General features: G+C 41.2%; 1 protein-coding gene across 11 annotated transcripts in view; it reads left to right on the top strand.

Annotated features, from left to right (window-relative positions):
- TTLL5 (tubulin tyrosine ligase like 5) overlaps nt 1-25,231 on the top strand; it is a 273,355-nt gene that overhangs the window by 237,071 nt on the left and 11,053 nt on the right. For 4 of the 11 annotated variants that reach the window (XM_028096264.2, XM_028096193.2, XM_088024508.1 and 1 more), the window contains one exon: nt 4,584-4,986. The exons of 2 other annotated variants lie outside the window; for them this stretch is intronic. In XM_028096264.2, the coding sequence (XP_027952065.1) occupies nt 4,584-4,645 (62 nt within the window). In that variant the 3' untranslated portion in view covers nt 4,646-4,986. Of the gene's footprint in view, nt 1-4,583; nt 4,989-5,052; nt 6,737-10,372; nt 10,643-25,231 lie in introns of those variants that run through there. 5 more of the 11 variants (XM_088024507.1, XM_088024505.1, XM_028096363.2 and 2 more) reach the window with 4 other exon arrangements.

Here is a 25,231-nt window from a genome sequence, read left to right as displayed (position 1 = left end):
AGTCCTTGAGGTTCTCTGTATAGTATCATGTTATCTACTAATAGAGACAGTTTTACTTCTTCTCTGATTTGGATACCTTTTATTTCTTGTGTATGGGTCTCGCTAGGACTTCTGATACCTTGTTGAATAAAAGTGGGGAGGGTGGGCATCCTTGTCTTTTTCTTCATCTTAGAGGACAAGCAGTCCCCTCTTTACTATTGAGTATGATCTCAGCTATAGGCTTGTCGTATATGGCCTTTATTGTGTTAAGGTATGTTCCCTCTCTACCCACTTTGTTGAGAGTTTTTATCATAAATGTATGCTGAATTTTGTCAAATGCTTTCTGTGCATCAATTGAGATGATCATATAATTTTTATCCTTCATTTTGTTAATACGGTGTGTCACATTGATCTGCAGATGTTGCTCTATTATTGCATGTGTGGAATAAATCCCACCTGATCATGGTATATGATCTTTCTATTGCGTTGCTGAATTGAGTTTGCTGTTATTTTGTTGAGGATTTTTGCATCTACATTCATCAGAGATATTGGCCTGAAATTTTCTTGTGGTAGCCTTGTCTGGTTTTGGTATCAGGGTAATGTTGGCCTCGTAAAATGACTTTGAAAGTGTGTAGAAGAGGAGGGAACTCTTCTAGAACATTTTGGAAGAGTTTGGGAAAGATTGGTATTAATTCTTTAAATGTTTGGTGGACTTCACCAGTGAAGCCGCCTGGTCCTGGACTTCTGTATGTTGGAAGATTTTTGATCACTGACTCAATCTCATTTATGTTATGTGTATTTTACCACACTTTAAAAAAAGACTATAGATTATGTATGTAATACACCTAGTACAGTGTTTGGCACATGATAGGTACTCAGTAAATGGTAGTTCTTACTATTTGTCACAATTCAAAGCACATGGTATCATTAGTTCCCATTATGATCTTTGAGGTCATATCGTTGTTAAACAATGTCAGAAGTTAGGTCCCTTAGAAAGTAAACTCTAAGATGGAGATTGGTGTGCAAGAGGTTTATTAAGGGGTGCTCCTGGATCAATTCCTATAGAAGGGAAGGGAATGGAAGGAAATGGATTGGACAACGGGAGCAGTTGGGCTGTGGCACAGTGACAAAGAAGGTCTCAGTTGGTGCCACAGGGAGTATACAGCCAGCCTGTCGGAGCTGTGAGTTGTGGTGAGGTAGCTGGGATACCGCTTTTGTACGTACTTTATGTTGACCCATCATTAGATATGCACTGCCTGCGAAGAGGACGTGCCCTTGAGAACTAAAACTCATGTTTCCGTGGCTCCTCGTCCATTCAGACTTATCTCCAGTCCTCTGTACTGAATAAAATTTCCATGCTGTCAGTCATCTTGGTGAGGAAAGAATCAGGGAATTTTCGGCTGTGGCTACAGTAGTGCTTTTCAAACTGTCCATATTGGAGTGCTAGTTATTTTCCTTTCCAGGCCTACGTGGACTGGTACTTTTGTAAAATACACTAAAAATAAATGACTAAAGAAACTAAATAAGAAGAAAATACATATAACACACAAGCTCAAGTTCATTACTATTAGATTCACTAGGCATAAAACTGCTGGCCGTTTTTTTTTTTAAAAGATTTTATTTATTTATTTATTTGAGAGAGCGAGAATGAGAGACGGAGAGAGAGCACATGAGAGGGGGGAGGGTCAGAGGGAGAAGCAGACTCCCCACCGAGCAGGGAGCCCGATGCGGGACTCGATCCCAGGACTCCAGGACCATGACCTGAGCCAAAGGCAGTCGCCTAACCAACTGAGCCACCCAGGCGCCCTGCTGGCCATTTTCAATAACAGGCTGTAACTGCCTACCTTCAAATTCTAAGTTTATCTCATTGTAGACTACTAACCAAGAGTTCTCAGGCTGGTACCAATCCGGGACTCCACTGTAAATAGTCCTGGGTTATAGGACTTTTGCAAAACATTGTTGGTGTCCTTCCTAGCTGACATTGGCCATATATACATTGGGTTAAGTGAATGTTGTGCTTCAACCTCGAGACCTGATCTTTGCTGTTATGGGGGAATCTGTGGTTCTCTTCAAGTCTGGCCTGAATCCAGGAATACCATGAACACCACAGGTTCCAGGTATAAATAGTTCTGAGGCCATTCCTTACTCATGTTTTCATCTGCTTCCTCCTAGAATCAATTACATAAATGAGGAAAAAGATGGAGTTTATAAGGATCTAATGGATGAGAGGGACAAAGACCGTTTTCTTGTTTTGTTGACCATTAGGCTGCTCCTGTTTCTGACAGTGGGCTAACTGACTCATCTCTCAGCATCATCCTCTCAGGATATTTGGTGTCGGGATAGGGAGATAAGAGAACAGGGAAAGGAGGTCTGCAAAGTAGAGTATAACCTTCAGGAAAGCGGTACTAGTAAAAACAAAGGGGTCTTGATATAGTCAAAGAGTTTATCAAGCTTTATCATCTAATTCAGGGAGTTCGACCTAAGCCCGTGGTTGTAGCTTTGGTTGATCTATGAATCCCCTGCATTTGTGCCTTTATTCAAGAGGATGCTCAGAGTGACCCCGAAACTAATAGTGACTTAACTCTCTAGTTTGAAACAGAGATTGGGTTTCCCTACTTGCAAGGAGTCAAGCTCGAGTCACCAAACATTCTCATTTGGACCCTACTGTACTAGCTTCTCGCCACATCAACCCTCACCATCCCTGCTCTTTCTTTCCATTCTCCACATCACTGTGTACTGAGCTTTTCAAAATGCAAACTGTTTCTGACACACACACCACTTAAAGCCCTTCAGAAAAGCTGACCATTACTCTTAAGATAAAGATAAAACTAGGTAAGAGGTCTCACATGGCTTGCCTACCTTTCATCTTGATGTCACACCACCTTCCCTCCATGCTTTCTCCACACTAGCCATCCTGGCCATCTCTGAGCTCCGCCCCCCACCATCCCTGGGTCCACAGAGCTTCTGCAGACGCTGTTTCACCCCTCAGGCTCTTCTCCCACCCTTGGGTGCATTTGCTTTCTCTGGCCTCTCTGCCAGGACATGTCCCCATTACAGAGACCTGTGTAGCTCTCTGATGTAGCATTTGTTACAGTTCCTTGCGATTTTCCATCAGTGTCTGTCTTCCTCACTAGACTGTGTCAGTGTTACTCACCTTCGTACGCCCCGGGTGGAGCAGAAAACCAGGTGTAGAGCAGGCCTGCCGTAGGTATTTATGGTTGAGTGAGTTAGGAGTTCTCTTCCTCACTTAGAGAAAACGAAGGTGCAGAGACTAGGAAACAGCTTCAGTCCACATAATTGACAGGTGGAGAAGCTGGGTTTGAACCCAGTGTGACTTCAAAGCCCTTGCTCTTCACTAGTATAATAACAGCAACAATGGTCCTCATTTTAGCAAGCACTTGTTATATGCCAGGGGCTGTGCTAAGCATTGTGGCTCTGTCACATTTCGTCTTCTCAACCCTACAAAAGAAGGTAGCTTTGTTGTCTAGTTTGCATATGAGCAAACTAAAACTGAGAGAAGTGAAGTACCTGGTCCAAGCCACACGGTCAATGGTGGAGCTGAAATCCAAAGCCAGACGGCTTTATTTCCAGAACTTGCTGAGCTGCCTTGTCATATCAAAATGCTAGGCCCCTCAAGATGATTTCATGTTTCCGGCTTCTTTTCCGAACGGAGCTAGGTGGCTTGTAGCCCAACCCTCCAGCCTGAATCTCTCTGAAGTGTCTGGTGGTTACCTCCAATCATTCAGTTAGGGGGATTCTTGGTAGGTAGTGTGGAGGCATATATGGGCGAGGTGGGCTTGCCTTTCCTCCAACCATTTCACATTCCTTCTTTGGATGGAGCCAGACCTAGGAAGGGGGAGGATAAGGATCAAGGTGGGCTTTTGCCTCCACTCCCACTGATAGGAGGGCTGGGGAGGGTGATAAGCTTTCCCACACCTCCTGCAAAATCTCTGAAGGGGCAGCAGTTCTGACTGGCAGAGGGAACTTAGATGGGAATGGAGCAACGAACCTGTGCAGCAGGAGGGGAGTGAAGGCGGGAGGTGGGAGGGTTGGGGGTGAAGAGAGAGGACAGAAGAGCTTTCCCTTCAGGTAATAGAAACTCAAAACATCAGTGCCTTCAATAAGTGAAGGATTTATTTTTTTTACATGTCAAGAAGTTCAGAGACAGCTAGCACAGTTCTTCAGAGACCTAATGGAGGAGCCGGGCTTCTCTCTTCTGCTCAGCCAACCCTAAAGCATTGGTGTTGTTTTTGTTTTTGTTTTTCTTTTGGTCACAGGGTGGTTCCTTTTGCTACTGGCACTGCGTCCATGTTCCAGGAGAGAAGGGGTGTTGGGAGGAAGGGCAAAAAACAGGTGCCAGCTAAATCTGCCCACTTGAAAAAAAGCTTCCTTGGAAGCCCAGCAGTTCCAACTAATACATCATTGGCCAGCCCTGGACCCCAGGCCCACTTCTCCTAGCAACAAACGAGTCTGGAGAGGTAGTCTTTTTGGCTGGGCACACTGCCTTCCCAAGCAAACTGAGCTTCTCTTATTGAGGGATAAAGGGAGAATGGGCGTTGAGAAACATTCATCGGTTTCTGTCACAACACGTTTTCTTTCCATAGTCTCCTCCCCTGCTGGATGGAATCCATCACCTTTCTCCAGCCCTTCTCCACCAGCTTCTTGACTCCGCCGAGAGGAACACCATTCCTTAACCCTCATTTGCCCTAGAGCTTGCTCTTAGTATGTGGGGGCTGGGGGTACCGGATACCTGGAGGTTTCAGGAACACAAGAGAGTCCCTATCTTCCTGGAAGAAAGGTCATTAAAGAGAGGATGATGGAAAAAAAATGAGCCATAGAGGAAAAAAAAAAAACAACCCTATAAATGTGTTTCTTAATTAAAATGATAAATTTGCTCTAAGCATAGTATAAATTTACAGTATAGCACATTCATTTGTATGAACTGTTTACTATTTGCTCTTGATTATTCTGTAGCAGAATGATTATGTATACTCAAATTATGCAGGTTAACCTTGTTGTAAGTTTAACTTTATTACAATACTAAATTCTTTTCATGTGTGTTGTCTTCCTAAGGTTTTGCTCACAGTACAGCTGCTTCAGAAACTGAGAGAGGTTATTAATGACCCCTGTTTCATTTAAAGAAAAGCTTCCTTGTGCTTCAGGTCTTTGCTGAGATTCTCCAAAAAGAACACAGCTGGAGCCTTGTAGTAATGAGTCAGAGAATTTTAAACAGGATGTAAAACTAACAATAAATACAAAGCTATAAATACAAATAGTCAAGACAGTGTGGCATAGGACAGATCAATGGACTGGAATTGAGTGTCCAAAAATAAATGCACACGTGCATGGCCAGTTGCTTTTCCACAAAGGTGCCAAGAAGAGAGAATGGTCTTTTCAACTTATGGTTGAAGAGACTGGTGGTACTGGAACAATTGGTTATCCATATGCAAAAGAATGAAGTGGGATTCCTTCCTCATACCATATACAAAATGAACTCAAAATTGATAAAAGATCTTAATGTAAGGGCTAAAACTATAAAATTCCTAGAAGAAACATAGGACTAATTCTTCAAGTCCTTGGATTAGGCAACAATTTCTTAGATACATCAAAAAGCACAAGCAACAAAAATTAAATGGGTGTCAGACTTCATCAAAATTCAAAAATCATGTGCTTCAAAAGGTGCCACCAAGCCATCACAATTCCGGACTTTATATTACAAAGTCATCATACAGTATGGTAGTGGCACAAAATCAGACACATAGGTCAATGGAACAGAATAGAGAGCCCAGAAATGGACCCCCAACTCTATGGTCAACTTATCTTTGACAAAGCAGGGAAGAATATCCAGTGGAAAGAAGACAGTCTCTTCAACAAATGGTGTTGGGAAAATTGGACAAACACATGCAGAAGAATGAAACCGGACCATTTTCTTACACCACACACAAAAATAAACTCAAAATGGATGAAAGATCTAAATGTGAAACAGGAATCCATCAGAATCCTAGAGGAGAATACAGGTAGCAACCTCTTTGACCTTGGCTGCAGCAATTTCTTTCTAGACATGTCTCCAAAGAGAAGGCAAACAAAGGTAAAAATGAACTATCGGGACTTCCTCAAGATGAAAAGCTTTCGCACAGCAAAGGAAACAGTCTACAAAACCAAAAGACAACCGACAGAATGGGAGAAGATATTTGCAAATGACATATCAGATAAAGGGCTAGTATCCAAAATCTATGAAGAACTTATCAAACTCAACACCCAAAGAACAAATAATCCAGTCAAGAAATGGTCAGAAGACATGAACAGATATTTCTCCAAAGAAGACATACGAATGGCCAACAGATACATGAAAAAATGCTCAACATCACTCGGCATCAGGGAAATCCAAATCAAAACCACAATGAGATACCACCTCACACCAGTCAGAATGGCTAAAATTAACAAGTCAGGAAACAACAAACGTTGGCGAGGATGTGGAGAAAGGGGAAACCTCTTACATTGCTGGTGGGAATGCAAACTGGTACAGCCACTCTGGAAAACAGTATGGAGGTTCCTCAAAAAGTTAAAAATAGAGCTACCCTATGACCCAGCAATTACACTACTAGGGATTTACCCCAAAGATACAAATGTAGTGATCTGAAGGGGCACCTGCACCCCAATGTTTATAGCAGCAATGTCCGCAATAGCCAAACTATGGAAAGAGCCCAGATGTCCATCGACAGATGAATGGATAAAGAAGATCTGGTGTGTGTGTGTGTGTGTGTATATATATATATATATACACATATATATATATATATATATATATATATATATATACACACACACACACACACAATGGAATACTACTCAACCATCAAAAAAAAGAAATCTTGCCATTTGCAATGACATGGATGGGGGGTATTATGCTAAGTGAAATAAGTCAGTCAGAGAAAGACAATTATCATTTGATTTCAGTCATAATGTGGAATTTAAGAAACAAAACAAGAGCATAGGGGAAGGGAGGGAAAAATAAAACAAGATGAAATCAGAGAGGGAGAGAAACCATAAGAGACTCTTAATAATAGGAAACCAACTGAGGGTTGCTGGAGGGGAGGGGGGTGGGGGGATGGGGTAACTGGGTGATGGGCATTAATGAGGGCACTTGATGTAATGAGCAGTGGGTATTACATGAGACTGACAAATCACTGAACTCTACCTCTGAAACTAATAATACACTATATGTTAATTAATTGAATTTAAATAAAATAAAATTTTAAAAAAGGTGCCATCAAGAAAGTGAAAAGACAGCCTATCAAATAAATTATTTGCAAATTATATATCTGGCAAGGGACTTAACTCCAGAATATGTACATATCTCATACAGCTCAACATAAAAAGACAGATAACCCTATTTTAAAAATGAGCAAAGCATTTGGACATTCCTCCAAAGAAGATACACAAATGGACAATAACACCTGAAAAGCTGCATCATTAGGCATTAGGGAAACTCAAATAAGAACCCCAGCGAGGGGCGCCTGGGTGGCTCAGTTGGTTAAACCGCTGCCTTCAGCTCAGGCCATGATCCCAGGGTCCTGGGATCGAGCCCCACATCGGGCTCCCTGCTCATGCAGGAAGCCTGCTTCTCCCTCTGCCTGCCACTCCCCCTGCTCATGCTCTCTCCCTCTCTCTCTCTCTCTCTCTCTCTCGCTCTCTCTGTGTGTCAAATAAATAAACAAAATCTTTTAAAAAAAAAAAAAAACCCAGCGAAATGCCACTTCATACCCACTAACTGGTTGTAATCAAGACAGATAACTGGTAAGTGTCGTTGAGGATATGGAGACTGGAACTCTCATGCTTTGCTGGTGGGAACATAAGATGGCACAACAGCTTTGGAAAAAGAGACTGGCAGTGTCTCAAACAGTTAAACATAGAGTTACCAGCCCAGCAGTTTGACTCCTAAATGTATATCTAGGAGAAATGAAAACACTGTCTACGTGAAAACTGTACATGGGGTGCCTGGCTAGCTCAATCAGTAGAACATGTGACTCTTGATCTCGGGGTTGTGAGTTGAAGCCCCACATTGGGTGTGGAGCCTACTTAAAAAAAAAACAAAGTTCTCCCTCTCCCTGCCCCCGCCCCCCGCTCGTGCTTCCTGCTTGTGCTCTCTCTTGCTCTCCCTCTCAAATAAATAAATAAAATCTTAAAAACTGTACATGAGTATTCCTAGCAGCATTCCTCAACAGCCAAAATGTGGAAACAACCCAAACGTCTATCAGATAATGAATGGATAAACTGTGGTATATCCATACAACAAATACTATTCAGCCATCAAAAAGAAGGAAGTACTCATACAGGCTCCAACATGGGTGGACCTTGGAAATGTAAAGCCATCACGTATTGAATGATTCTGTTTGTGTGAAATGTCCAGAAGAGGCAAATCCATAGAGACAGAAAGTAGATGGTGGTTGCCTAGGGCTGGGTGGGGAGAAGAGGGTCTGGGGAGTGGCTGCCAATAGGCATAGGGGTTTCTTTTTGGGGTAATGACAATGTTCTAAAATTAGTTTGTGGTGATGGTTCCACTAAAGACCCCTGAGCTATACATTTGAAGTGTGCGAATTTTATTAGTACGTGAAATAGATCTCAAATCTTAGAAAAGGTAGTTGATATCTAAAAGGTAAAAAGACAAAAAGCCGTCAGTGTAAGCAGTCAAATTGTATTTACTTCTTAGCCAGATTTTTAGTAAGTGCTTGTTTAGTGCCTGCAGTTCATTATGTCGGCAAGTATTTGTCCCCTTCGTAGGGATGTGCTGTAGGGTCATGAGCAGAAAGATGCCTGCGTCCAGCTTTGCCCCTGGTCTTTGACGCTTCCAAGTAAGGTGGTGTGCCTGGGGGACAGCAGCTGTCCCTGGGCCTGGCCTCTCTTGCTTTTTTCCCCGTTTGGAAAGGTGTCAGGCTCCAGAGCATTTCTGTGGCTTTAGTCAGCGCAGAGCAAGGGGGACCTTAACTATAGTTTCAGAGCCTTAAGCTTCCCCTCGTGCTCCAAATCCAAAACAGAGCAGCTGAGAATGGGGCTAGCCAGGCCGCCAATTGCTTCAGTCCCATTGTTAATCCCCCTAATTCTGCCATCCACCAGCACCCCTCCCTCCACACTGTCATGTTGCCCACTTGTGATAGGAGGGAACAAGTGGTTTGGCTTTGAAAGGTGATTCTTTGAGACACCTCGAGTGACCCAGCCCCTGGCTTGCTGGGATGCTCTTGATATTCGTTGCCATGGGGCACCGGAAGTCTCTGGCTAAAGCACACTTGCCAGTCAAACCCAGCCTGAAGAGACAGTAACCTCTCCTGACTCCCCTGAGATCCTGGCCTAGCTAGCAGGCTCGTCGGGGAGAGCATTTCATTGCTAGGTGCGGACAGTGAGAAACTTCCAGTGCCTTTTGGCTCTTAGAGAAGTGTTCATGGTCTGGCATTCGGATTATTAAGTCACTTGAAAGCATGGCCCAGTTGGCGTGGTGATAATTATGTATATTATACACTGTATTTTTGCTTTGCTCTGTCATTACCTGGTCAGGATGTTACAGCTCATTTAAAATTCCATCCATCTTGGGGGCACCTCACTGGCTCAGTCGGTAGGGCATGCCACGCTTGTTCTTGGGGTTGTGAGTTCGAGCCCCATGTTGGGTGTGGAGATCACTTGAGAAAAAAATCTTAAAAATCTTAAAAAAATAAAAAGAATAATAAAATTTCATCTATTTCTTCCACAAACCCTGGTTTTTATGCCCCCTCCAAAAATGAGTCACTTTTCAGTCTATATGTACTTTTTTCACAGAGCCCTAGAACTAAACTCATTCTAATTTCTCTCTGTCCCCGAATTGATGAATTTATCAGTGTACTGAGGTGTTCGTTATATTTACGAAATACCTCCTCATAGCATGTGGACCGAGAAATGCAGCTGGAAATTGGGGGGTAACAGTGCGTGGTAGCGTGTGACTTGCTGTCATGTGTGTTTCTCTAATCCCCACTCACCGTGCTCCTGGCGCTCGCAGAGCGTAAGGAAAGCCTCTTCTCCCTCCTGGGCTCTCCCCTCTTGCTGTAGGAAGGGGAGTAGCAGGAAATGGAATCTGCCCCGGTCATGGGATTTTTGAAAGAAACAAAGCATGATCTGATGAGGAGCAGGTTAATCCTGCTATTTCATTTCCCTTTCAGAGAGGGCAGGGGCTGGATTGTGATATGAAGTATTTGGTTTCACATCTGTTCCAGGAATTATCCTCGGCATAAATCCATTTTTCTTTTAAGCATCCTAAAGCATCCCAGGGAGCTCCTCTTCCCCTGCACCCTTCCTACCCCCACAGTCAATTTCATGGCCACAGAGCAGCTGACAGACTCCCAGAGAGATCATCTTGTCATTGTTACAGGAGGAATCTCTTAAGTCCTGGAGGTCCAAATTTCTGTGGGTCGGTACTATCAGTCTTGGGTCTGCTCTCCACGAAGATTTGGAATAAAAAGGAAGTAGCATGCCAGCAGTGTGGTATAATGGAAAGAGGACCAATTTAAAAATCAAGAGGAAAGCTTTGCTACTAACTATTTGTATGATCTTGGGCAAGTCACCAAACCTCACTGGAGTCAGGACCCTCATCTGCAAAATTACAGCCATTTCTTAAGGAGTCATAATATATATTTGTACATCTGAGGAGTCTTTCAATAAAGAAACTTGTTTTTCACCCAGCGTTTCTCAAATTTATCTAACACTAGAACTCTTTTTCCTATAATGCTGGTTAACATCTTGACACTTTGAGAAATGAAGTAGAAATCTATAATCTGTCACGAGCCATGTTTGCCAACCTCAGTTGAAACTAACTTTTCAACTTCCAAATCTCATTCATGGGAAAAAGAAACATAATTTCATATATGGCAAGGTGACTTCTAGTTTTAAAAAACTGAACTTAGGACCAAGGCAATTATTCCGACCAACACAGGCTTGTGACTAGAGTTTTGAAAAAGTTCTGTGGAACTTCTCTTTTCAACTTCCACCTTTCAGATGGTTAGCCTGTTCTTAAGGCCTTTGGGGGTGTGGTAGGAATTTCCTACAAATAATTATTCTCAGCACACTATTAGGTTCTCATAAGGAATAACTGAATAAATCACAAGATCCCCACCCTGAATTCAGAGACGAAGCATATATACAAGGAAAAATCGGATTCCAGATTTTGGAGTGAGGCAAAGAATGATTACAAATTTATATTTTGAGAAATGTTAGTATATATTATTAATTAAATATCTACTGAGAAGGTGCAGAGCAAACAGGGGACTCAAGGCAGTAATATAAGTAAAACATGAAAGAAAATTCAACAAACTGGATCAGGGGTCAAGTGGGAAGTATATGAGGGAAAAAAAAATGTGAAAATAGGATCAGGTAAAGTACTTTTATACCTTGAGAAAGTAGCAGTCACTGATAGAAATATTGAGACTGAAACTAAGTTCTGGCTGAGATCGATTTTAGCCAGACAATCCTAGCATTAGTAAAAAAGTACGGCTAATAAGAGATCTTCACCCTCAGTCTCATCCTGCGTTTATCCTCCACACTGCTCTTCAAGTGATCTGTTAACAGTAGTCATAATTATGACACTTCCCCACTTAAAAATCTTTAAAAGCTCCCTTCAAAGTGCAGTGGGTAACCAAAGCCCTTCATGGTCTTCTCTGTTCTCTACATGTATTTTCCACCACTCCCCTGGCAGGAACCTTGAAATTCCAGTCTTTCTAAGCCACTTGCCACATTGTCTCGCACTCCCGAACCATTGTAGGCACTCTTTTCTTCATTCAGGGAAATCCGGTCTCTTTTTGGCTAACTCTGGCCCATGCTTTGGGCTCCAGATCTTGTCGTCACTTCCAAAATTTTTCACTGCCCACAGTGCCCACTTTCATCTCTCAACCACCAACTCCTGTAGCTTCCTTTGCCTTCCTCTGTCATAGAATTTGCTAAAATATTTTATTTTACTTGTTGGCCTCTACCACTAGATTTATAAATTCCCGAGGGGGATCAGGAATAAATGTCATTCAACAAGTCAGTCTTTGGACAGTGTTAAGATCAACTATACAGTGTTTATGTCCTGTTAATTACGGGTTTTTTAGTAACTATTTCTATGCTCTCTGTCCATTGGACTTCTCAGAGGAAACAGTAACTCCATGGCATTTTTGCTGTGAACTTTCCCCTGGTGTTCGGGGGCTGTATTCCTTCACCCAGAAACTTATGTGGGGGAAAAACAAGCATATAATCGAGTACCTATCTTTAATAAGCTAAAGATATTAAATCCACTACTTACTGACTGTTAAAAAGATTAGGAGATTTATACAGACATCTTCTAGAATTGACTCAGTAACAAACTAGGGTGTATGTGCCCATACTTTATGAATTGACCATTTTCGGAATATAGTTGTTTGCTTACACCTACTTTTCATTCATTCCAACACAGCCCCCATCAAAAATAAGAATGCAAAATCAAGCATCTTTTAACTGAAATTTGTTTGTTTAGGGTAACATCTTGAATCCCCGGAGAAAACGGTAACAGACAGATATTCAGTAGGTTTCTATTCATTGGTGAACTCATGCTATCATTATTGCTTCTAGAATTCCCTGATGGCATTAGATTTTTCTTCAGTGACCCATCATTGTGGAAATGTATAAAAATCACCTTTTACCAAAAATACACAACTCAAAATCCCTTGCGAGGCCTCCCAAATCCCATTTGCTAGTGGCAGAGAGTAGAAGTATGTATTTCTGAACAGTAATTTTTGATACCCTCACCACCCCTGATACCACTTCCAGTTAAAAACCAATGTTCTCAGGCAGTAAGCCCTAGCCATCCAGGCAGAGAAGTTAAGTCCTGACTGACTGAACAGAATGGGGTGGAATGTTGAGAAAATGAGAATAGCTGTTGCTTTCTACACCCATTGTAACTCATAGCTATTTTCATAATGTTGATGGAAAGTGATAACTGGTGGCCTCGTCACCATGAGTAACCTTGTATGTGACCCACTGTCTGAGAAGAGACCTCGGGTGACTAAAATATAGCGCATTCTGAAATGTGTTAAAATGGCTTTTTAAGATTTATTTATTTTAGGGAGTATATACAGTGAGGAGGGAGAGGGAGAGAGAACCTTAAGCAGACTCTACACTGAGCTCAGAGTCTGACGCAGGGCTCAATCCCAAGACTCAAACCAAAACCAAGTCTGACGCTTAACTGACTGTGCCAGCCAGGTGCCCCAAGATGTTTATTTTTTAAATAGGTAACTTTTCTTAGCTGAGTTAGACACTCATATAGGTATGTTTAATATTAAAATTAGTTTTGAGCCCTCCTGCCTCCGGGATCTGCCATCTGGAAACAAAAGAGACAGTTTGGGAGATGATCCAATACAACATTTTTAAAATACTGTACACCTATTAACAAATTGTAGAAGAAGAAAATTTCACCTTACTGACTGAAAGATACAAACAGCAAATATGTAAGGACACAATAGAGTAGGAAAAGTCCTGGACTCAGGTTCTGTTACCATACCTGCCACTTAGTAACTGGGATCTGAAACAATTAACTTCTCTAGGCTCAGTTTCACTGTCTATAAAATGGAAATAACATTCATTTAGAAATATGTGTTGACTGCCTGAATTTTGCCTGGCACCTGACTTCGGATAGCTTCCGTGTCTTCTTCATGGGGTTGCTGTGAAAGCTAGATGGCATACTGCATGAACAAATGTTGTTGGTGTTTTTCACTATCAAGTGACACCTAGAGCAGTCTTGACCTCCAGTCATCAAAGACTTATTTTTGGCAAAAGAAAGAAAAAATACAACTGATTCATTTGCAGTAAGGTTTGAAGCAAAGAAAAATTTGGCCTTAACTCCAATTAACTGAAAGTTCCAAGTAGCTACAGTATTCTTTGCCCAAGCATTCCAGTTAATACAGGTTTTTCTTTGTTGGTATGTGAGGTCATTGGTGGTTAGTAGTCATCTGTTACACTGTAAAACACATAACATATTTTACCCCCAAACTTATGGCTTAAAACAAAAAACATTTGTTATACCACACTTTTTATGGCTCAGGCATCCTAGCTTAGCTGCATACCTCTGGCTCAAGGTCTCTTGATGAGGTTGTAGGCAAGCTGTTGGCTGGGAGCTGGGAGCTCATCCGAAGGTTCATCTGGGAAATCTACTTCCAATTCACTCACATGGTTGTTGGCAGGCCTCTTTCCACTTGGGCCTCTTCAGAGGCCTGCTGTTATGGACTGAAATGTGACCCCCAGATTCATATGTTGAAGTCTTAACCCCCATTACCTCAGAATGTGACTGTATTTGTACATAGGGCCTTTAAAATGGTGACTAAGTTAAGAGAATGGGCCCTAAGCCAACCCAACTGGTGTCTTTCTAAGGGGAGGAACGTAAGACACCAGGGATGCACCCACACAGAGAAAGACTCTGTGAGGACACAGGGAAAAGACAGCCATCTGTAAACCAAGGAGAAAGGCCTCAGAAGGAACCAAACCTGCGGACACTTTGATCTTCCTCCTGAACTATGAGAAACAGTAAATTTCTGTTGTTTAAGCCACCCAGTCTGTGGTGTTTGGTTGTGGCAGCCCTACCGCACTAATATAGCTACCTTACAACAACATGGCAGCTGCCTCCCCTGGGCAAGCAATCCATGAGAAAGTGAGAAAGCACCCACATAGAAGCCACAGTCTTTTTATAACTTAATCTTGGAAGTGATACCCTGTAACTTCAGCTCTATGTCTCTTTGTTAGAAGCGAGTAAGTCCAGTCAGTCCATACTCAGGAGGGGATTTCAGAGGGCATGGAGAGTAGGAAGTGGAAGTCACAGGAGGCCATCTTAAAGGCTGCCTACCAAACTAGTTTAGATTTGTTTTTAACAAAGTAAAAATTAAAAGTTAACAGACGGACAAACTGACATATTTTACATGTGTAGATTCAATGTCATCAAATACACGGGCACCGTGGCTGATATAATCTATAGGCCGTACTACCATTCTGTAAAGCTAAGATTGTTCTGATTTGGAAAATGTAAAATTTTGACATTTCTAGGGGTGAAAAAAAGATCATTTTATGGACAAGATTGAAGAGAAATAGTCCAGTGAATCCTCTGTGTCTAGTACAGGGATGCATACCAAGGGGTGTGCAGGGGGATGGGAGGGAAAGACGAGGGAAGATACCGTAAGTTTTAAAAAAGCATGGTCAAACCGTAATATAATCTTCTGTAGGGAAAGCGAGAAGAAACAGCTTTTATAAAACAAAGTACAGAAAGTAAAACTGAACAAAATCTTCCTGGCTGATAGAACATAGGTCATACAGAGTTGAGAAACTGCTCTAATTTCTCTTTTATTGTTAATAGACAAAAAGAGGGGTTAAGGGATAGTGGGTTGGAGGTGGGCATGCAGTGAGCCATAATACCCAGAGGGGGGCACATTTTAGAAAATCTGGGGAGGAGTGGAAAATGATTAGTGGGCTCTATGCATTAGTGTGGAAGGCAAATACAAACTAACAGACATATTCAGGAGCCTTTCAAGAGCTAATAGGAAGAACTCTGCAAGAGGAGGGTGGGTGATAGTTGAACCCAAGCTTTAGTTCAAAGGATCCCAAGGACATCTGCTCTGTGGTGATGGCAAGCTGACATCTGATTCCTCGGTAAGTATGCTGGGATTCCAGTAGCTTTAGCCTCTAAAATTAGTAGTGTTGTCAGCTTGATTGTCTCGTGTTTTTCTAACGATCAGAGTCTGTGTGGCAAAGCTATCATTATTCCCAAGCACAGTCAGATTCCTTTTCACCAACAGCCCTCCTTTTGTCCTCTTAAATGATGCTAACATGAGGTTAAACTCTCCCTTTACCTTCCAGAACATTCTAAGAACTATCACTTAACACCTCCAAATACTGAGCTTCAATAATTTGGCTCCTGCTTCATCGGAACTCCCCTTTGGGTGGCCTTTTGTTTTAAGAGAGGAAGAAGCTGTTTCCTGTTATCTCCTGGTTGCACAATAACAAGATGACAGACCAATTCTAGGTCTCTCTTAGTTTTCCTTACACAAAGCTGTGGAACCAGAGTGGGACAGTACGGGGATCTCGCAAGGTGACCCTCCCGAAAAAGGTGCCTTCAGATTAGAAGAATAATTCTGTGCATTATCTAAAGAGGTCCCCTGAAGTAGATGTTTGTGTTGGTATGGAACAATTTCTGAGATAGATTGTTAAATAAAAGATACCCAAAAAACCCACTGAAGGTTATGTTCCCATTTGTATAAAAAGGGGAGCAGGAATATACATTTGTATGTGCATAGGCTGCTCTGAGAAGGACACACACACACACACACACACACACACACACACACACACACACACACACACACACACACACACACACACACCAGGAATGAGTCTGGGATGGAAGACACTTTTAACCCTATACCTTGTATTATTTGATTTTTTTTTTTAATTTGTGCATGGGTTGTTTTTTTTTTTTGTAGTTAGGGAGCTATTAAAAAATGCCTTTGTTTTTCAGTTATTCATAGAATTTTTTTTTAATTCCAGTATAGTTAACATACAGTGTTATATTAGTTTCAGGGGTACGATATAATGGTTCAACAATTCTATACATTACTCTGCTCATTATGATAAGTGTGCTCTTACTCCCCTTCCCCTGTTTTAACCATCCCCCCACCAACTCCCCTCTGATACCCTCCCCAGTTTGTTCTCTGTATTTAAAAGTCTGGTTTTTTTGTTTGTCTCTTTTTTCTTTATTCATTTGTTTTGTTTCTTAAATCCACATATGAGTAAAATCATATAGTATTTGTATCTCTGATTTATTTCACTTAACGTTATGCCCTCTAGATCCAACCACGTTGTTGCACATGGCAAGATTTCATTCTTCTTTATGGCTGAGTAATATTCCTCTGTGTGTGTGTGTGTGTGTGTGTGTGTGTGTGTGTGTGTGTGTGTGTGTGTACCGCATCTTTATCCATTCATCGGAGGGACACTTGGGTCACTACCATATTTTGGCATTGTAAATACTGCAATAAACGCAAGGGTGCATATATCTTTTCAAATTAGTGTTTTTGTTTTCTTTGGGTAAATACCCAGTAGTGGAATTACTGGATCATATGGTAGTTCTATGTTTAATTTTTGAGGAACCTCCATACTGTTTTCCAGAGTGGCTGCACCAGTTTGCATTCCCACCAACAGTGCATGAGGGTTCATTTTTCTCCACATCCTCACCAGCACTTGTTTTGTCTTTTGTTTTTGATTTTAGCCATTCTGCCAGGTGTGAGGTGATAGCTCATTGTAGTTTTGATTTGCATTTCCCTGACTGTAAGTGAGGGTAAGCATCTTTTCATGTGTCTGTTGGCCATCTGTATGTCTTCTTTGGAGAAGTGTCTGCTCATGTCTTCTGCCCATTTTTAATTGGATTATTTAGGTTTTTTTCATGTTGCATTACATAAATTCGTTATATATTTTGGATATTAACCCCTTACCATATATATCATTTGCAAATGTCTTCTCCCACTCAGTAGGTTGTCTTTTTGTTTTGTTTCCTTTGCTGTGCGGAAGCTTTTTATTTTGATGTAGTCCCAACATTTTATTTTTGCTTTTGTTTCTCTTGCCATCGAGAAGAATGCTGCTACAGCCGACATGAGAGAAATTATTGCTTGTGCTCTCTTATAGGATTTTTATGGTTTCAGGTCTCTCATTTAGGTCTTTAACCCATTTTGAGTTTATTTTTGTGGATGGTGTGAGAAAGTGGTCCAGTGTCATTCTTCTGCACGTAGCTGTCCAGTCTTCCCAGCACCATTTGTTGAAGAGATTGGCTTTTTTCCCCGCGACATATTCTTGCCTCCTTTGTCATAGATTAATTAACCGTATAATCTGTTTATTGGGTTTATTTCTGGGTTTTCTATTCTGTTCTATTGATCTATGTCTGTTTATGTGCCAGTGCCATATTATTTTGACTAAAAATTGATTACTTCCAGTTTTGTTCTTTTTCAAGATTGCTTTGGCCATTCAGGGTCTTCTGTGGTTCCATACAAATTTTACGATTATTTGTTCTAGTTCTGTGAAAAATGCTGTTGGTATTGTGATAGTGATTGCATTAAGTGTGTAGATTGCTTTTGGGTAGGATGGACATTTTAACAATATCGGCTCTTCCAGTCCATGAGCATCGAATGTCTTTCCATTTCTTTGTGTCATCTTCAATTTCTTTCATTCATGTTTTAAAGTTTTCAGAGTACAGACCTTTCGCCGCTTTGGTTAAGTTTATTCCTAGGTATCTTATTATTTTTGGTGCAGTTGTAAATGGGATTGTTTTCTTAATTTCTTTTTCTCCTGCTTCATTATTAGTACACAGAAGATGCGTGGATTACTTTTAATATAACACAAATAGAATCAGTTTTTAAAGAAAGGCATTGCAGGGGCGCCTGGGTGGCTCAGTTGGTTAAGCAACTGCCTTCGGCTCGGGTCATGATCCTGGAGTCCCAGGATCGAGTCCCACATCGGGCTCCCTGCTCAGCGGGGGGTCTGCTTCTACCTCTGACCCTCTCTCCTCTCGTGTTCTCTCTCTCATTCTCTCTCTCTCAGATAAATAAATAAAATCTTTAAAGAAAAAAAATAAAGGCATTGCAGAAAGGAAATTTTAGTTCCCACATAAAGCCTTTGAACTCATGCTGTGTTCTCTCACGTGGTCGCCTGGAGTTTTCCAGTTCTCTCTTCTTGTCATTGCAGTTTAAAAACTCATGACAGCAGGGGCCGCTAGCCATTGAGCACCTGCTCTACCCCAAGTGCTGGGGGGTTTACATAGAGTTTCTTGACCTAATCATCACAGCAATCACATGAGGATGTTTCTTCCTGCCTCATTTTTTAGCTGAGACTTGTATATTCCTTCCTCTGGTACTTTTTAGAAGATGGAGAGGACACAGTTCCAAGATAGATTTTCTGCCAAATGCCTGACTAGCACTTTGCTTCAGGAAAACCTAGAGTGACCCTTCTTCTGAAGGGTGCATTGGTCAGTTCTGCCCTTGAGTTTTTCCCTTCTGTTTGTGTGATCCTTTCTCTGGGCTTATTATTTTATTCACGTTCAGAACTTTGGCTTCATTCTAACAATCCTGTCATGGGAGTCTCCAGCACTGGTACCCAGAATCCATTACAGTAACAAATTCCATCCACACACCTAAGAAAAAGGATTCATCTGTGAACTCACACGATCAGAGAGAATTAGGGTGCCTCCAGCTAAGTGTCATGTGAGATCTTTCCTTTTCTCCATCTCTCTCTCTGCCTCATGTTCCTTCTGTCCATCTTTCTCCATCTCTTTTCGTTTCTTTTCACAACTCCATAAACCTCCCTCTTTCCTTTATATGGTTTCTTCTGTGTAGCAGATCAGTGGAGGGGTATAGTTTGAGCAGCTCCAGCCTTATTCTTTCCAGTTTAATGACCACAGAGTACAAACAGTATTTCTCTTTCTATGTTAGTATATAGAAATCCCAAGGAAGGGCTGTGATTGGCTTGGCTTGGATGATATAACCAACTCTTATGGCAGTTGCTGTGGCCCCGGCGGTGGGGACTTTGGCTAGGTCTGGATCACCTGCCAGCTTTTGTGATCAAGAGGGTATGAGACTCTCTTAACTCTAGAGAACAAACTGAAGGCTACCAGAGGGGGAGAGGGGTGGGGGCATGGGTGAAGTAGGTGAAGGGGATTAAGGAGTGCACTTGTCCTGATGAGCACTGGGTAATGTATGAAATCATTGAATGACTATATTGTATACCTGAAACTCACTTAACACTGTATGCTGACTATACTGGAATTTAAAAAAAAAAAAGGTCATGGTTACTGACATTCTTGGTCTGGCCATAATCACCACATTAGAATAGAGCAAGTGGGGAGCAGTTTTCCAAAGGAAGTGAAAGGAGCTGAGACCACAAGCAGATGGGAAGGGATGTTAGGAGACAAAAACAGTAGATTTCCCCTACTTTCAGCCCAGAGCTTCTTCGCAACTATGCAAATATGGAGTTAAATAAGACAATATGTGCAATAAATACTTCATATGGTGCCTGCAGCAGAGTAAATGATAGAGCAATAACTGGTATTGACTTTCTTCTTTAATTGTGGCAAAATATACTTAACACAGAATTTACCACTTTCATCATTTTTAAATGTACGGTTCAGTGGATTAAGTACATTCATATTTTTGTGCAATCATCACCACCATCCATCTCTAGAACTCTTCTTTTACAAAACTAAAACTCTACCCATTAAACAATAACTCCCCATTCTCCTCTCCCCCGCCTCCTGGCAACCACATCCTCTTTTCTCTGTCTCTCTGAATTTGACTCTTCTAGATATCACATATAAGTGGAATCATGCAGTATTTGTCTTTTCATGACTGGCTTTATCTCACTTTGCACAATGTCGTCAAGGTTCAGCCATGTTGTGTCATGTGTCAGAATTTCCTTCTTGTAAGGCTGAATAGTACTCTATTGTATGTGTATACCACATTTTATTTATTAATTCATCTGTCAGTGGATACTTGATTTGCTTCAACCTTTTGACTCTTGTGAGTAATGCTGCTGTGAAAATGGGTGGACAAATATCTGGTCAAGTCTACTTTCAGTTCTTCTAGATGTATATCCAGAAGTAGAGTTACTGAATCATATAGTAATTCTTTTTTTAATTTTGTGGAGACCCGCCATATTGTTTTCCATAGCAGCTGCACCATTTTACATTCCTACCAACAGTGCTCAAGGGTTCCCTTTCTCCACATCCTCACCAACACTTTTTTGTTGTTGTTGTTCGTAGCCATGCTAATGGTTGAGATGTAGCCATGCTAATGGGTGAAGTGGCTGTAAGTTCTTTAAACCTTGGTAAGTGGGCTAATCCAAGTGCCATTGACAGAAGTAGAACACCCAGTGTAGTGGATGAGGGAGACAGATAACACTGAGTATTTTAAAAGTCAAATTTGACATGATGGCTGAACATTGAACTCAGAAGTCTTCTCAAAGCCAGGGAAGAGTTCAAGCCAGATGTAGAGTTTAGCAGTCATCCATATAGAATTACCTGTTAAAGCTGTAAGTGGATAAATTCTCTGAGGGAAAGATGTAAAAAAAAGAGCAGCAAAGTACAAAGAAGAAAGCAGATACAGGGGAACCATCCAAGGAGGCAGCCTTGAGAGGCACTGGATAGTTAAAAATCTCAGAGACCCACAGAGGGGAGGAGGAAGAGTCAAGAGGGTGGGAATGATTGATGAGCTCAGATGATATTTTTTAATTGCCTATAATTAAAATTTTGTTAAATTGAATCATATTCATGTGAATACCTCCCTGGAGAGTCCCTGATAATTTTCAGAATGTTTGCGTATGGATTATCTTATTTAGCCCTTAATCCAGTGAAGTACACAAGTTATGAGTCCCATATTACAAGAAAGAAACTGACTCCTGGGGAGATTGAGGTTTTCCTAAAGTTATTGCTTGGTACCTCTCATTTTCCCAAGATGATAAGTTATGGGGGAGCTGAAGGCGGATGATGCCAAGTCAAAATGGACATCAGAGTAGGTTCCCGTCAGACAAGTGCCCCGGCAGCTCATCATCCCTAGCACAGGCGCTTTTCCTCAATACCTCCTGGAAACAATACCTACTGGCTCCTCTCAGGTTCCTGTGAAATACTAAGGAGTTTGATTCTCTAGACTCTAGAACACTAGTTTGTGAATGATGGGGTCATGACCAAACAGTGGGTCATCAAGACAATTAGTGGGTCATGACCAGGCTCTCCAGAGCCAGGGTGCATGTGTCTTCCCAATTCTGTGAACTCTCAGTAACTTCATCATGTTGGTTACTTGAATTTGACTGTGGTGGAAATCAGCAAACACCACAAAGCTGGGGCCTTTGTTTGTTTTACCCCAGAGAACCAGTTGTTCAACCTTCACTAGCAAACCACTGATCATAACCCTCATTTCTTCCTCTTCCCTCCCACCCCTCCTGCAATGGAACAGAATAGAATAGAAAGAAAAAATAGTGAGGGTCTATCTGTAATAAAAATAAGGATTGTTTTGTGAGACTTCTGTTTAGGTCAAAAAGATATTTATGTATGTATTCATATAAGATGTACTTTTTTACTAAAAATAAGTTTGAAAGTCAGTTGTCTAGGGTCCCTTCATTTACCTTCCTCAAGTACTTAAAAGTCTGCTGTTCTGCTGGTCTTTAGGCAAAGAACTGCTAGTATCCAGCATCTTTTTTGAATGATTGCTGTATCTACTGTTTGGGAGGAATGAGACTGAATTAGTATCAGGCTAGAAATTAATGTCCTAGAATAGAGAAAATCCTTCTGTATATCAGTTCTTTTGAACTCAAAGCTATATAAAAAAATCTCTTTTTAAACCCCACCAAAGATTTCTCTACAGTGAGCATGTATTTGTCCTATGCTCAGAAAACAATAATCATTATTATTAAATCACAAAGATTAGAAGGTCAATAAATAGCAGAAATCAGACTTAAGCACATAGTCCTGTATTAGTCTACCATTCTTCATTATGAGAATTTTCTATAAAGAAATTAAATCTTTTTAAGAAAGTAAATAAACTTTTAAAAAAAATTTTTATTGTTATGTTAATCACCATATATTACATCATTAGTTTTTGATGTAGTGTTCCATGATTCATTGTTTGTGCATAACATCCAGTGCTCCATGCAGAACGTGCCCTCTTTAATACCCATCACCAGGCTAACCCATCCCCCCACCCCCCTCCCCTCTAGAACCCTCAGTTTGTTTTTCAGAGTCCATTGTCTCTCATGGTTCGTCTCCCCCTCTGACTCACTCCCCTTCATTCTTCCCCTCCTGCTATCTTCTTCTTTTTCTTTTTTCTTAACATATGTTGCACTATTTGTTTCAGAAGTACAGATCTGTGATTCAACAGTCTTGCACAATTCACAGCGCTCACCGTAGCACATACCCTTCCCAGTGTCTATCACCCAGCCACCCCAACCCTCCCACCCCCCACCACTCCAGCAACACTCAGTTTGTTTCCTGAGATTAAGAATTCCTCATATCAGTGAGGTTATATGATACATGTCTTTCTCTGATTGACTTATTTCACTCAGCATAACACCCTCCAGTTCCATCCACGTCATTGCAAATGGCAAGATCTGATTCCTCTTGATGGCTGCATAATATTCCATTGGGTATATATACCACATCTTCTTTATCCATTCATCTGTCGATGGACATCTTGGCTCTTTCCACAGTTTGGCTATTGTGGACATTGCTGCTATAAACATTGGGGTGCACGTACCCCTTCGGATCTCTACATTTGTATCTTTGTGGTAAATACCCAGTAGTGCAATTGCTGGATCGTATGGTAGCTCTATTTTCAACTGTTTGAGGAACCTCCATACTGTTTTCCAGAGGGGTTGCACCAGCTTGCATTCCCACCAACAGTGTAGGAGGGTTCCCCTTTCTCCACATCCCCGCCAACATCTGTCATTTCCTGACTTGTTAATTTTAGCCATTCTGACTGGTGTGAGGTGGTATCTCATTGAGGTTTTGATCTGGATTTCCCTGATGCCGAGCGATGTTGAGCACTTTTTCATGTGTCTGTTGGCCATTTGGATGTCTTTGGAAAAATGTCTGTTCATGTCTTCTGCCCATTTCTTGATTGGATTATTTGTTCTTTGGGCGTGGAGTTTGATAAGTTCTGTATAGATTTTGGAGACTAGCCCTTTATCTGATATGTCATTTGCAAATATTTTCTCCCATTCTGTCGGTTGTCTTTTGGTTTTGTGGACTGTTTCTTTTGCTGTGCAAAAGCTTTTTATCTTGATGAAATCCCAATAGTTCATTTTTGCCCTGGCTTCCCTTGCCTTTGGCGATGTTTCTAGGAAGAAGTTGCTGCGGCTGAGGTCGAAGAGGTTGCTGCCTGTGTTCTCCTTTAGGATTTTGATGGACTCCTGTCTCACGTTTAGGTCTTTCAACCATTTGGACTCTATTTTTGTGTGTGGTGTAAGGAAATGGTCCAGTTTCATTCTTCTGCATGTGGCTATCCAATTTTCCCAACATCATTTGTTGAAGAGACTGTCTTTTTGCCATTGGACATTCTTTCCTGCTCTGTCAAAGATAAGTTGACCATAGAGTTGAGGGTCCATTTCTGGGCTCTCGATCCTGTTCCATTGATCTGTGTGTCTGTTTTTGTGCCAGTACCATACTGTCTTGATGATGACAGCTTTGTAATAGAGCTGGAAGTCCGGAATTGTGATGCCGCCAGCTTTGCTTTTCTTTTTCAATATTCCTCTGGCTATTCGGGGTCTCTTCTGGTTCCATACATATTTTAGGATTATTTGTTCCATTTCTTTGAAAAAAAGTGGATGGTATTTTGATGGGGATTGCATTGAATGTGTAGATTGCTCTAGGTAGCATTGACATCTTCACAATGTTGGTTCTCCCAATCCATGAGCATGGAACGTTTTTCCATATCTTTGTGTCTTCTTCAATTTCTTTCATGAGTATTTTATAGTTTTCTGAGTACAGATCCTTTGCCTCTTTGGTTAAATTTATTCCTAGGTATCTTATGGTTTTGGGTGCAATTATAAATGGGATCGATTCCTTGATTTGTCTCTCTTCTGTCTTGTTGTTGGTGTATAGGAATGCCACTGATTTCTGTGCATTGATTTTATATCCTGCTACTTTACTGAATTCCTGTATGAGTTCTAGCAGTTTTGGGGTGGAGTCTTTTGGGTTTTCCACATGCAGTATCATATCATCTGCAAAGAGTGAGAGTTTGACTTCTTCTTTGCCGTTTTGGATGCCTTTGATTTCTTTTTGTTGTCTGATTGCTGTGGCTAGGACTTCTAATACTATGTTGAATAGCAGTGGTGAGAGTGGACATCCCTGCCGCGTTCCTGACCTTAGGGGAAAAGCTCTCAGCTTTTCTCCATTGAGAATGATATTCGCTGTTGGTTTTTCATAGATGGCTTTTATGATATTGAGGTATGTACCCTCTATCCCTATCCTCTGAAGAGTTTTGATCAAGAAAGGATGCTATACTTTGTCAAATGCTTTTTCTGCATCTATTGAGAGGATCATATGATTCTTGTTCTTTCTTTTGTTAATGTATTGTATCACGTTGATTGATTTGCGGATGTTGAACCAACCTTGCAGCCCAGGGATAAATCCCACTTGGTCGTGGTGAATAATCCTTTTAATGTATTGTTGGATCCTATTGGCTAGTATTTTGGTGAGAATTTTTGCATCCAT

Source organism: Eumetopias jubatus, unplaced genomic scaffold (genome assembly GCF_037043125.1).
Source record: "Eumetopias jubatus isolate StellerSeaLion01/CBP00866 unplaced genomic scaffold, mEumJub1_p1.0 scaffold_7, whole genome shotgun sequence".
Lineage (NCBI taxonomy): Eukaryota > Metazoa > Chordata > Mammalia > Carnivora > Otariidae > Eumetopias > Eumetopias jubatus.
This window is presented reverse-complemented; position numbering and strand designations above follow the sequence as displayed.